The 13,385-nt window shown below is 36.1% G+C and overlaps 1 protein-coding gene across 1 annotated transcript; it reads right to left on the minus strand.

The window, feature by feature from the left end:
- Positions 1 to 2,728: 2,728 nt before the first annotated feature.
- Positions 2,729 to 11,055, minus strand: Apela (apelin receptor early endogenous ligand). Its single transcript, XM_026395810.1, has 3 exons — positions 10,980 to 11,055; positions 9,594 to 9,683; positions 2,729 to 2,794 (listed from the first exon to the last, which is right to left on the minus strand). The coding sequence occupies exons 1-2, from the start codon at positions 11,053 to 11,055 to the stop codon at positions 9,595 to 9,597; spliced, it is 165 nt and encodes a 54-aa protein (XP_026251595.1). The 3' UTR covers positions 2,729 to 2,794; position 9,594.
- Positions 11,056 to 13,385: the final 2,330 nt, after the last annotated feature.

Consider the following 13,385-nt stretch of genomic DNA (forward strand, 5'->3'; position numbering starts at 1 on the left):
TGAGAAAAGATAACAAAGCAAGGTGTGGTGATACACACCTATAATCCTAGCTAGGTGGAAAACTGAGGTAGGGAAATAAAAAATTCAAGTCCAATTTTGGCAGTTTGTCTCAAAATACAAAATAGCTTCGTATGGTGGCACATGCCTGTAATACCAGCAGCTTGGGAGACTGAGACAGGAGGATCACAAGTCAAGACCAGTGGCCAGCCTCAGCAACTTAGTGAGACCCTGTCTCAAAATAAGGAGTTGGGGAAAAAAAAAAAAGAGTTGGGAAAGTATCCAATGGGTTAAATCTCCAGTACCTCCTCAAAAAAAAAAAAAAAAAAGTAAAAGGAGCTGGATGCAGTGGTGCATGTCTGTAATCCAAGAGGCCTGGGAGGCTGAAGCAGGAGGATGCAATTTAGGCCCTAAGCAACTTGGCGAGATCCCATCTCAAAACAGAAAATAAAAAGGGCTAGGGAAGTAGTTCAGTGGTAAAGCCTCTCTGGATTTGATCCCTAGTACCCAAATACATAACTAAATAAATAGGACTGGGCCTGGTGATACATGCCTGCAATTCCAGTGTCTTGGGAGACTGAGGCATAAGGATTTTAAGTTTGAGACCAGCCACAGCAATTTAGCAGACCCCATCTCAAAATAAAAAATAAAAAGACCTGGGATGTAGCACCCCTAAATTAATCTCCATAGCCAAAACTAAGTAAATTAATTAATTAAATTAAAGTGGTTGGGGATATAGCTCAGTGGTAGAATACCTCTGGGTTTAATCACTAGTATCCACACCCTGCATTCGTCATGATTGCAAGCGCGCGCGCACACACACACACACACACACACACAGAGCAGACACTCAAGTCACCAAGTGTTTTATTAAATTATTAGGAGCAGAAATCAATAGCCACTTAATTACATTATTAAGGCTGATTTTTAACTGTTCTTCTGTGAATATGAGAATTCATACTTGAAAAATACAGGCTTTATTGAATGAGATGTATTTGAATTGTATAAAGTGTTTTATATGTATAGTATACAAGTGAGTTTGTTTTAAATATACATATAATTGACAATAGCTTATGTTTCTACTCAAGGTGCACTTGTGGAAAGGAATTATAATTTATCCAGAAAATTATTTAGGAGTTCCCCAATAACATCTAACTTAATGAGATAAACAATTTTATATATAAGTTTAATTTCAGTGCCTTAAGTACCTTTTATTCCAAAAGACATTTTTAAATAAACCTTGACAGGAAGACAAACTCCATGATATTTTGAGATTTTTCTGTTTCATTTTCTTTAACATTAATGCCAAACTGCTATTTTTAGCAAATAAAGATTACTAATTTAATATCTTTTCTTACTCTATAATGTTTACAATGTTTACAAGTTTCAAGGTATGATTTTGTAAACTCATCATCTGGAATTAACTTAAACTTTGTGTCACTAAGCTAACAGTCTTTCAATAAATACAAACTAATAACATTTAACCACTTGGGAATACCTAGTTATTCAGATCTAGATAATAGTTTTCCTTTTTGGGTAATCATATTTCTAATTTTTTTCTGATTTTTTTATTTGTATATCTATCACAGGTTGAACAGCATCAAAACAAAGCTTATCAGAATGATAAACAGTCACCTATTAGATACAGATTTTTGTCATGTTAGGGCATCATTGGCATAACTATTTTTTTTTTTTTTTTTATAGGGGATTGAATCCAGGGGCACTTAACCACTGAGTCACATTCCCAGCCCTTTTTTATTTTAAGACAGGGCCTTGCTAAGTTGCTGTGGCTGGCTTTGAACTCATGATTCTCCTGCCTCAGCCTGGTGAGCTGCTGGGATTATAGGCATGTGCCACTGTGCCTGCTTGCATAACTGTTATTTTAATGTTAACTAAGCCAGGCTGTTTAAGGAACTATCTATACAAAATGATCCAGGCCATAAAACAAAACATTCAAGGAAAATAAAGTGGCTTCTTAAAATTACATGATGAGAAAAAATTTTTGAGAAATAAACATTTCCCTTTTAAAATAACATGGACTACAATTAGTATTTTATGCTTTCTTCTGGACTTCTAGTGAATATTATTCATAAAATAAAAACCGTACTTTTATAAACACTAAAATTTATCATATAATACAAATAGTTTTTTTCTTAGTCGTTCAGTATAAATAATTAATCAAGAATTTTCTTCATATTCTTCAAAGCCAGTCAGTGCACTTGATTTTAGATTTAGCATTTCTTTTTTTTATTAAATTATTTGTTCTAATTTGTTATACATGATGGCAGAATGCAATCCATTTCTTATTACACATATAGAGCGCAATTTTTCAAGTCACTGATTGTACACAAAGTATTTTCACACCATTCGTGTCTTCATACATGTACTTAGGGTAATAATGTCTAACTCATTTCACCAATTTAGCATTTATTTTAAGAATTAAACATATACAACACACTTTTGGAGATTATAGGAATATAAAAAAATATTTTAAATTCTTGCACTTTTTACCTATAGAGTGTTCTAAGACATTAAAAGATGTTTTTCTTTTTAATCAATGTAAGAATAATTGCAGAAAAAAGATGAGTGATTTTTGTTATGCAGGCAAATGAATAACCAGGAAGAAGGCAGTCCTATGAACTAAAATACCATTCCGGTACTTTCAAACAATTCCTTTTTGTCTGATGAAGTGTAACCAATCCCCCTATTGCCACAGTGAAGTTCTTTTGGGTGGTTGAGATCTCTCCTTCACTCTTCTTCTGGTACACCTAATGAAATCAGCTGCAGAGTTCTATATCTGAAAGACACGAGAAAACACATCATAATAAGATGTATTATCCAGTAAACCAACTTACCCTTGCTATTTTTTTTAATAGACAAAAGAGTTCTAAAAGTACGTGTTTTTCAGTGTTTGAAGCACCTTTATATATCCTTACCTTTGGTATAAATATAGCTCCTGTTTCTTTAGAAGCCTGAATTTAAGATATTAAAGAAATTAGTACAGTACATTATTTTTCACCTAATAATCTTTATTTGCTCAGTTGTCTCCATTAGCAATCTGAACAATTTCTGTTAATATTCTGTGTTTTGCCAGGTGTGATGATATACTCTATAATACCAGTGACTTGGGAGGCGGAGTCAAGAGGATTGCAAGTTTAAGGCCAGTTTGAGCAACTTAACTAGAAGCTGCCAGTCTCAAAAAAACAAAAACAAAAACCAAAAACAAGACTTGGCAAATGTTTTCTGTCATAAGCGGATGCTGATCCAAAGTTGGGAAAGGTAGGGAAGAAAAAAGGAAGTTTGGATTATGCAGAGGGGAGTGAGGGGAGGGGTGTGGCTGTGGGGATGGGAAGGACAGTAGAATGAGACAGTCATTATTATCCTATGTACATGTATGATTACACTACTGGTGTATCCTGCACCATATACAGCCCGAGGAAGGAGAAGTTGTGCTCCATTTGTGTACAGTGTGTCAGAAGGCATCCTACTGTCATGTATAACTAATTAGAACAAATAAAAAAAAAATAGAAGGAAGACCAGTAGAATAGAAAAAGGGGACCAGGGGGAGGGAGGGGAAGGAAAGGGGAGGTACTGGGGTTTGAAACTGATCAAATTATACTGTTTTATTGTGTACACGTATGGATATATTATAACAAATCCCCCCACCGTTATGTATAATTATAATGTGCCAATAAAAAGAAAAAAAAAAAAAAAACAAGGCTTGGAATGAGCTGGGTGTTGATGACACATGCCTGCAATTCCAAGTACTCAAAAGACTGAGGCAGGAGGATGGCAAATTTGAGGCCAGCTTGGGCAACTTAGAGAGACCCAGTCTCAAAAATGAAAATATACAGGGCTAGGGATGTGGCTCAGAACAACAACAAATCTCATAAACTTATCATTGGGAGAATGAAGTTTTTTTTTGTGTGTGTGTGTGGGGGGGTACCAGGGATTGAACTCAGGAGCACTCAACCCCTGAGCCACATCACCAGCCCTATTTTGTATTTAGAGACAGGATCTCACTGAGTTGCTTAGCACCTTGCTTTTGCTGAGGCTGGCTTTGAACTCAGGATCCTCCTATCTCAGCCTCCTGACAGTTGAGATTACAGGGCTGTGCCACCCTGCTGGCACTGAACAGTGTTTTAATTAATGCCAGGTAGTCCCCATGAAGAAAATGGGATTTGAAGAGAACATGGGGGAGGGGAAGAGTCTGGACTTGATAAAGTAAGGGAAGGAATTCATAGAAGTCAAAAGGTCTCTAAATACATGTGGTGAAATGTTGGAAAAACAAAACAACGAAAACAAGAGGTCTCCAGCATATAAATAGGAAATCAGTGTGGCTTGGCAGGTAATATTAGAAATTAAAACTGAAAATTGTGTTCAGGTATGATAACAGTGAGTCTTAAGTGCTAACATAATAAGAAAAAGTTTCATTTTCTTTCTTTTTTTAAGACATGGTCATTATGTTGCCCAAACTGACCTCCCACTTCCAACTCTCTAGTAGCTGGCACTACAGGTAGGCTCCATTGTGCCTGGCCTTATTTTATTCCTTTTGGGGACATTTATGGAATGTGTACTGTGTTCCAGGCACTTTATTGGATTGCAGATATGAAAATAAATAAAACCCACCCTTCAGGGAATTCACAGTATACAGAGGGCAGGGTAGAGGAGTAGGAGTAGATTACAGTCAGTTAACACATTACTATGCAGCGGATCAAGCACTATGACAGAAAGTATGCAAATAATGCTTTGAAAGCAAAAAATGAGCATTTAATAAAATTGGTGGGGTATAAAAATCAAGGGAATTATCCTGTAGGATGAATGATAGTAAAGTAAAGAATAGGCAGAAGTGTAGCTTGAAGAGCAGCAAGAGGTGGAGAATGGATTGTTTTTGAAGTAACAATAATAAGAACTCTAGGTACTGTTTATTTAGCACTCATTATGTGCCCACAGAGTCTTATGATAGACAGGTACATAACTAGTTCCATTCTGCAGATGTAGAAGGGGAAGGAGAGTTGGAGAAGGTCAGTGAATTGCCAGTGTTCACCAGAATGAGCTATGTGGCCAGAGCTTGAATTCAGATGGTGTAAACAGTCTGTTTTTGTCCCCTTTGGTAAACAGGAGGGGAAAAGAAAGAGGTGATAGATGAGACTGGAGAGGTATACCTTATCAGAGATGTTTGCCAAATTATGTCAGTTCTCTTTGTTCTGAAAGTCGTGGGGGAAGTTAACAATATTCATCAAGATGTAACATGATTGGATTTACAGTTTATTTTATTTACTTATTTTGTGGTACTAGGGGTGCTCTACCACTGAGCCACAGCCCCAGCCCTATTCATCAGATATATCTAGAAAGCTTACTATAGTCAGTGGGCACACAGCTGGGACCAGAGGGAAATCTCTGTTCTCATAGCACTTATCTTGTAATGAAGAGAAGCAAATACTAAACCTAGTAACAAAGTAAACATATGTTACATGTGCCAGATGACAATGGGTGTTATGGAGAAAGCAAACCAGGGGATGGGGTATCTTGAGTGAGGCAAGGTATTGTCATTTCACAAGAAGAGTTATCAGGGAAGGTCTTCCTGAATATGATAATGGAACAGGGAACAGATTCGAGAAAGTCTGAGAGAAGCCATAGTAGAGATTTGCACATATGCTGTAGACATGGGCCCGAGGTGCCTATAGAGCAGCTAAGGTGATTCCAAGGAGGCATTTGGCCACCCGTATGGGTCCTAAAAAGAATAGTCATTTATTCCAGGGAAAAACAAAAGGAAGCATGGTATCATGGAAGCCAAGGAAAATCTGTTCCACCATTTGATCTATAGTGATGTAACAAATCAGAACTGAACTGTAGTCAGAAGGAAGTCTACAGGAATTTTCTCAGAGTGAAATGCGAGGAAAAGAAAACAGCCTCTATTTCAAGAAATTTGCCTGTGAGAAGATTTTTTATTTTTAATTTTGGTCACTAGAGAGCACTATGGGGTCACAGATGCTTCATAATCTTCCTTTTCTCCACGAAAAGGAGTTTTTTTTTCCTGTTGTGAGTTGGAAGAGGAAGTTAGAAGTGCTATAAGAAAGCTAGCTGGGGGTGCAGCTCAGTGTATAACAGTGCTCACCTAGCACATGGGCCCCTGGATTGTTTGAGCCCTAGCTTTTCAAAACAAACAAAAACAAAAGAGGGAACTAGAGGTGACCAAATGTTTGAAATATAGCTGGTTGAATATCATAGGTTTTAAAAAATGAGCAGAAGAGTTCTTCCTAAGAGTCCTGCTAAAGTTGGAGATGAAGTGTTTCACTGAAGTGGAAATCTGTGCTGAAGGCAGAGCTGGGCTTCAGGAAGCCCCACAGACAGAATGGGGTGAGAAATGGCAGGACAACAGGATGACTGGAGAATTAGCTGGGAGGCAGAGCAGAGGTCTGGTCAAGGAGGTGAGAATAAGATACAAAATAGAGAATTAGAGACATTTTGAATGGAAAGCAAGTCTGAAAAAAAAGTAATTTAAAATGGTGTATTACCATGTACATTTTCAAAGCCATTACGCCTAGGAAGTGAAAATGAACGATAGGCGAGGGCAAGGAACTTCTGACTTTATGTTCTTTTATACTGTTAGAAATAAACTTTTCTAACATGAACATAACATTACAACTGTTATTAAAAAGCCAAATTGAGAGGAGCTGGGGTTGTGGCTTATCAGTGGAGTGCTCGATTAGCACATGTGAAGCCCTGGGTTCAATCCTCAGCACCACATAAAAATAGATAAAATAACTTTCTTTCTTTTCTTTTTTTTTCTTTTCTTTTTTTTTTTTTTTTTTTGATGGTCCTGGGGATTGAACCCAGGGCCCTGTGCATGCAAGGCAAGCACTCTACCAACTGAGCTATAATCCTAGCTAAAAAATAAATATTAAGAAAAAATAGAGGCTGTGCACTATGGTGCATGCCTGTAATCCCAGAGACTCTTGAGGCTGAGGGAGGAGGATTACAAGTTTGAGGCCAGCCTCAGCAATTTAGCAAGGCCCTAAGTAACTTAATGAGACTGTCTCAAAATTAAAAATAAAAAGAGCTGAGGACATAGCTCAATGGTAAAATGTCCCTAGGTTCAATCCCTGGTACCTTAAAAAAAAAAAAAAAGAACTGAATAGAGTATTACTAATAAGATATGTAGTTATCTAGAGTGCATATTTATAAATAAAGGCATTGATGTAATGAGAAAGTACAGTTGGCAGAGGGAAGATACTCGAATTTTAAGCCCCTATTTTATTTCCCACTCTGTAGTTCCCTCATTAATCTGTGAGTTCCCGTTTCCTGACATCCTTTCTCCCATTGCTCTTCTCACTTAGAGCTGAAGGTAATGTTAAAACATTTATTTGAAAAACAGATATCAAGGAAATGCACTGTAAACAGCATAGTTCTTCTATTTAATTGACTCAGTTATATAAAGTAGGAAATCATGCTGAGGATCACTGAGAAGGACTCCAGGAGCCTGCAAAAGGAACAGAGTAAAGATAATATGCAGAGCAGGACTGGGGATGTAGCTCAGTCTTATGTGCATATGGCCCTGGGGTCAATCCCCAGCACCACAAAAGAAAAAAAAAAAAAGGACAATATACAGAGTAAAGATAAGTCATTTGATCAAATGAGCTAAAGGTCTAAATCACTCTAATGGGTTAATCTGGAGAACTTCCAAAGTCAATTGTTTATCTGTCTTTTTACAGTCTCACTTAACCCAGCTGAATCAACCACATGTGATTTTATGTAAAAAATGTAGAAAAAGGGAGAAATGAAAGGGTGGTTTTTGCCTTAGAGTCCACTACTTAGATCCTATTTGGGTCTTTACCTACTTGTCAGAGTGGCTTTTTCAAGACATGGAAAGTGAGACAGTATTCAGGACAGTGAGAAGTGTGTTGTGTTGTCAAATCTGAAGGCAGTACTTTTTAGTTCTGACTAACACATTGAGGAATTACCTTAATGTTTATCTTCCACTGACTATTATAATAATCACTAGATTCCAACAGGTGACTTTCATATAGTCTTCACAGAACTGTAGCTGGATCTAGGACTAGCCTAAACACTAAAAATGGATGTGTAACCTGAGCAGTTCTACAAAACTATCAGCTAGCTTTTGTGAAGGACTGTTATTATTAAAAGGTTTATATAGCTTGTATTTAAATTCCCCTTTGGTTTGCAAGTCAAAATTTCCCTTAGGTTTTCAAATTTCACTACTCTTATCTTGTTTACTTGGAGCTCAGTTTTTATGGTAGGTTGTGTGAGGTGAAAGACAAAATAACCTATGGCTAACTAAGGACTTGTGTTTGTATTTTGCAAGGCATCTTTGTATATACAGGAATTCTCTTGCAATTGTGAAATGCCTCCTCTCCTCTTTGTTATTTACAGAGGAGTGCTGGGAAAATCTGGAAGTTCTTCACTCCTTATAAGCCCAGCTTTTCAGTCTCACCTACATAGGTGAAAACACTGCTGGAATGCTGATGCACACCAAAGGATATTTTAACATAGTAATCCTTTTAAAGCATATTTCTGTCACTGTGAATTGCCTTCTTCTTAGCAACCCCCACTGTATTCTTCTGGATTCTTCCACCCAACCTACTTTACATTTTTCGATAGCAAAGAGTAATTTGTTGCAGATAAGGCATAGATATCTTGGCTTTTTGTCTCAGTCCTCTGATAAATGCTTATCACTTCATTTAATTTCCTACTACAAGGCTTCCACTGGGTATGAAAAGCACATATTCTTTGCACTGAATGAGCAAAGCCATAAAAGCTAGAGTTTACAGACCAGTTGAAAAAGCTAATTTAGCAAATGCCTGTGTATGTTAACCAGCTGTGGGATATTTCTATGTATTTTCTTTAGGAAGACATATTTTAAATGAATCAAAGAGCTTAAAATAATTACAATAGGATGTCAAGTTAGTTTTTAGTGTGAAATGACTTAAACTTGGGCACTGTTTGAAAACTGATGCCAGTAGTATTACTGAAGTGAGGTGGTAAAATCATTGGCTTTTTAGTGAGTATAAAACAAAAAGGAGGAGCAAAGTTCTATTCTGAATTTATTCTTAAAGATGCAGTCATCAAGACCAGTACTGTTAGTGAGGCTGGAAAGCTGCCATGCCATTAATATTAAATTGATTTATATGTGAAATTTGGAAGTGTTGAGGCTGGAAATTTGGAAGTGTTGGTATTGTTATAGTGGTGTTCGGTAAATATGCTCTCAAGTACATAGAGGTCTAAATGGAAAATGTGTTTTTCAATGTTTTTAAAAACCCTGAAAGATACTGTTTATAATTAAATTCTCCTGATGTCTGATTTTTTAATTATGAAAATTTTCAACCACATACAAGAGTATTGACTATCACTTAGGTTCAACAATATCAGGATTTTTTTTTTTACTCTAGTCTATCTTCTTCTTTAACTATAAAAGTAATTCCCAAACATCATATCAATTCCCTCTTTCATTCATTAGTACACATTCCTGAAACTTTTATGTCATCATAAGCTATAATTACATATTACAAAATACAAAAATGCATTTTTTGGAATAGGTAACTAAATGCAGTAAAACAATTTTCTATCATAAATACCTTAGGGAAACGGGACTCGGGAATGGAGAGGCATACATCTCCTCTGAAGACAGTTATGTCTGTGCAGTTTTCTTCTCAGGGCCAAATTAGCTAAAGGAAGGAAAAAGAAAGATTAGGAGCCTTTTTTAAAAAAAATCAATTTGTATAATCTGGAGAATATAAAATTATATTTGCAGTCAAACTGTTCTGTGTTTATTTGCCATTTGTTCATAGATGATTGTAGCATAAATAATCTGATGCATATACACAAAGTAGATTCCTAACAGTGTTAATAGCAAGATCTTAATAGTAATATCCTCCTCCTTTCATGTAATTTCTTCCTAAATATTCTTTTATATAGGAACTTAGTCATAGAACATTGCCCAGTGTTTGGTATTTTGGAAAAGAAGAAATGGTTTGAATAGCAGTTGCTGCTTTCTGAGTTGCTGACTTGGTCTGTTTTTCTTATGTAAAAGGACAGCCTGGGACATCATTTGAAAATAACCTCATGCCAATCAAACTTCTAATTAACTAAAAGTCTGAGTTTTTAACAAGTTATGTACCATTTCTGTTCTACTGAAGAAGTACATTATCAAGTAAATATAACATTTGGATTATCACCTTTCTATTAAAGCTTGGGTTTGCAGTTTTTGTGTGTCAGAAAACTTTAACTTTCTAAATTTTTTACCTACTGGTACTTTAAAATCTAAGTCATTTGGCTTTGAAGTAAAAATACATTCAAATAATTTTGTCTACTAAATTCCTGTTGGTTAAATATAACACATTCTTGAAAAAGATGTCAGGTAAATTTAATATTATATGTCTTGATCATGCACATTTTTGGCTCTATAAACACAATACTACAAACTGTGCTTTCTTTGTTTTAGGTGATCTACCTATTATGTAACTAGAAATTGCAACTATTGACTCATTTTATGATTTCATCTACATTTTGCCATGCTATGATTTTTACATGTTGTACACTCAATTAACATTGCTCTCCTCTGCCAGCTACATGCTCTTTGAATGAAACAGCTCTGAATTTTGCATTCTAATTAAAAGTTGTTGATTTATTAAACTCTTTAATGAATAAACTAAGATTTGCATTTCTTTCTATTTGTAAGAACAACCCATCTTCAATAGCTTAGATTTAGATTTTCTTTGCATTTAGAAAAATAGTGGTAAAATATTTAGCAATACTTTAACATACAATTGCTTTTTCATATATTCAGATCTATCCTGTCACCAGCAGGATGGCATTACTTCAGAAATCCTACACATTTACCCCCAATATTATTGCAAACACGCCTAAGCAACTCTCTCAACATAAACACAGTTGTACTCAGAACCAGAGACATAAACAGGCATAAAAACAAGTTACTCCATACAAATGTATGAAAGTCCTACCTGGTCTCTGTCCGTTGATTAGGAGAAGACTCATCACAAAAATTAAAAAAACACACAAAAATTGTTGAAATCTCATTTTCCTGCCACAAGCAAGTGGAGTAATAGCTCTTAAAGTAAACTAAACAATCTGTAAATAGTCTGTGCAATATCTGTGTGGCTCTCCTCACATTCTAATGACAAACCTCAGAGGACTGCCAGCTGCATTTTCCAGAAAGGTTAATGATCACATCAGACAAGGTTACTGGTGCGCTGTGCTGTGGTCAGAGGCTCCCTCAGCCTCTAACCCCTCCTCCACTCATCTCCTCCTCCCTGCCCCCTCCCCAGTCACTCCCCTTTATTTCCATAAGCAAATATTGGTGAAATAGACCATTCAAGCATGCAGTAACTTCAGTGGGAAGTCTACTCTGGAAGCTCTGCGGAGAGTGACTTAAATTCAGCCTGGATATGGAGAAATATGTAAAACAAGGCATGACACTGCCTCCTCCCCTCACCATTTGCATCTGTTTAAACTTTGCATTGCCCATATTGGTCCCACATGCAGAAACCAATGGAAATGACAGGAAGTCTCTCTTTTGTCCTTTTCAGAAGGAATTCTGAAGCTCGAACTTAAGACTCCCAAATGCTTTGTGGGAACATGTGCTGAACTGCTTTATCTCTAACAAACCTACTACAAAGGGGTGACTATTTATACTAAATCTCCAAATTGCTGAATTCATGTGGGTTTGTATCATTAAAGAGTTCTGGGGTTTAGAATGTTCTGAAATCTGCAAAGTGTTTATATTTTTATTTTTCTACAGTGCAATTTAAAAAGTAACGGGAATTATTTTCATCTGCAAATGCCCACGATTTTAAAAAAGGAAATTTGGTCAAGCCACAAACTCATAAAATCTGTGTTCTGTTATAAATTTATATGTGGTGGAAGACCAGGCTAACATATCACGTCACAGGAATTAGAGATGTAGAACTTTCTAGTTCATTTCCCAGTGAATTCAGAAGAAAGAAAAGCAGTTTAGACTTGTCTTTTGTGTATATGCACCAAGACCTCTTTTTAAGTATTTCCTTATATGTAATATATAGCTGTTATAGATGGAAATTACTGCACTTATTATAAATTAAACCAAAAGGATGGTGTTGCTACACTCTGAAATACAAATAGATCCAAAACACTAAATCTAAAGCATATGTAACTTGTAATTAACTGCCAAGAATTTTGTTGTGTTTGTTTTCTTTAGATTCAGGTAGTTGGTACACAAGCTTGGGCTTCCTAAGTTTTTAAATTAATGCAATTTTGTCTTGATTTTACAAATTGACTTATAAAAAAATTTCCTATCTGCCTAGTTATCCATGCAGTTATAACAAGCAAGAGCATAAAAAATTTCTTAAAAATCACTGTCTTGGGGCTGGGGATGTGGCTCAAGCAGTAGCGCACTCGCCTGGCATGTGTGCGGCCCGGGTTCGATCCTCAGCACCACATACAAACAAAGATGTTGTGTCCACTGAAAACTAAAAAATAAATATAAAATTCTCCCTCTCTCTCTCTCTCTCTCTCTCTAAAAAAAAAAAAAAATCACTGTCTTAAAGTCTTGAGAATTTTTGCTTGTTTGAGGACTAGGAACAGTGTTAAAGAATACTACTTTGCTATATTTGTACACTCTCCATAAAATCAATTGAATACAAGAATTAGAACTCATGATTCAGAAGGGCTTTATGAATGGCAAAGAATTGAGTGTTAATTCAAGCAAACCAATAGAAGACATAGATTTTAGTAATCTATATGTCAAGTCAAGTTTAACTTTATTCAAAGGTATAGTAGCTAGTCTTTTTTATAAATATGACAATAACTTACCACCAACAGCGAATATTGATTAATTTTTTGTTTAATTTTGTTACCAGGTTATCTGCAATGAATTCCTAGAAAATGGCTAATATATATAAGTGCTATAGAAGTTATAATTATATCACATCTCTACCACTCGAGATAAAAGAACTTGCGCCAGGCATAGTGGCACATGCCTGAGGCAGGAGGATTGAAGGTTCAAAGCCAGCCTCAACAACTTAGCGAGGCCCTCAGTAACTTACCAAGACCTTGCCACAAAGTAAAGAATAAAAAAGAGCTGGGGATGTGGTTCAATGGTTAAGCACCCCTGGGTTCTATCCCTGTACCAAACCAAACAAAACAAAAACAGTGTTTTAGTTATGTAACCATACAGAACATTAATTTCTTCATTTTTAAAAACTGTAGTAAAACACTTGGTTTTCTGATCTTTTCTCTTCCTTCTTTCTTTCCTTCCTTCCTTTGGATTGAACCCAGAGGTACTTTACCATTGAGCCACATCACCAGACTTTTTATTTTGCAAATGTCTTGCTGAGTTGCTGATGGTGTTCCTTACTTGCCCAGGCTGACCT

This window comes from Urocitellus parryii, chromosome 14 (assembly GCF_045843805.1).
Source record: "Urocitellus parryii isolate mUroPar1 chromosome 14, mUroPar1.hap1, whole genome shotgun sequence".
In the NCBI taxonomy this organism is placed as follows: Eukaryota; Metazoa; Chordata; class Mammalia; order Rodentia; family Sciuridae; genus Urocitellus; species Urocitellus parryii.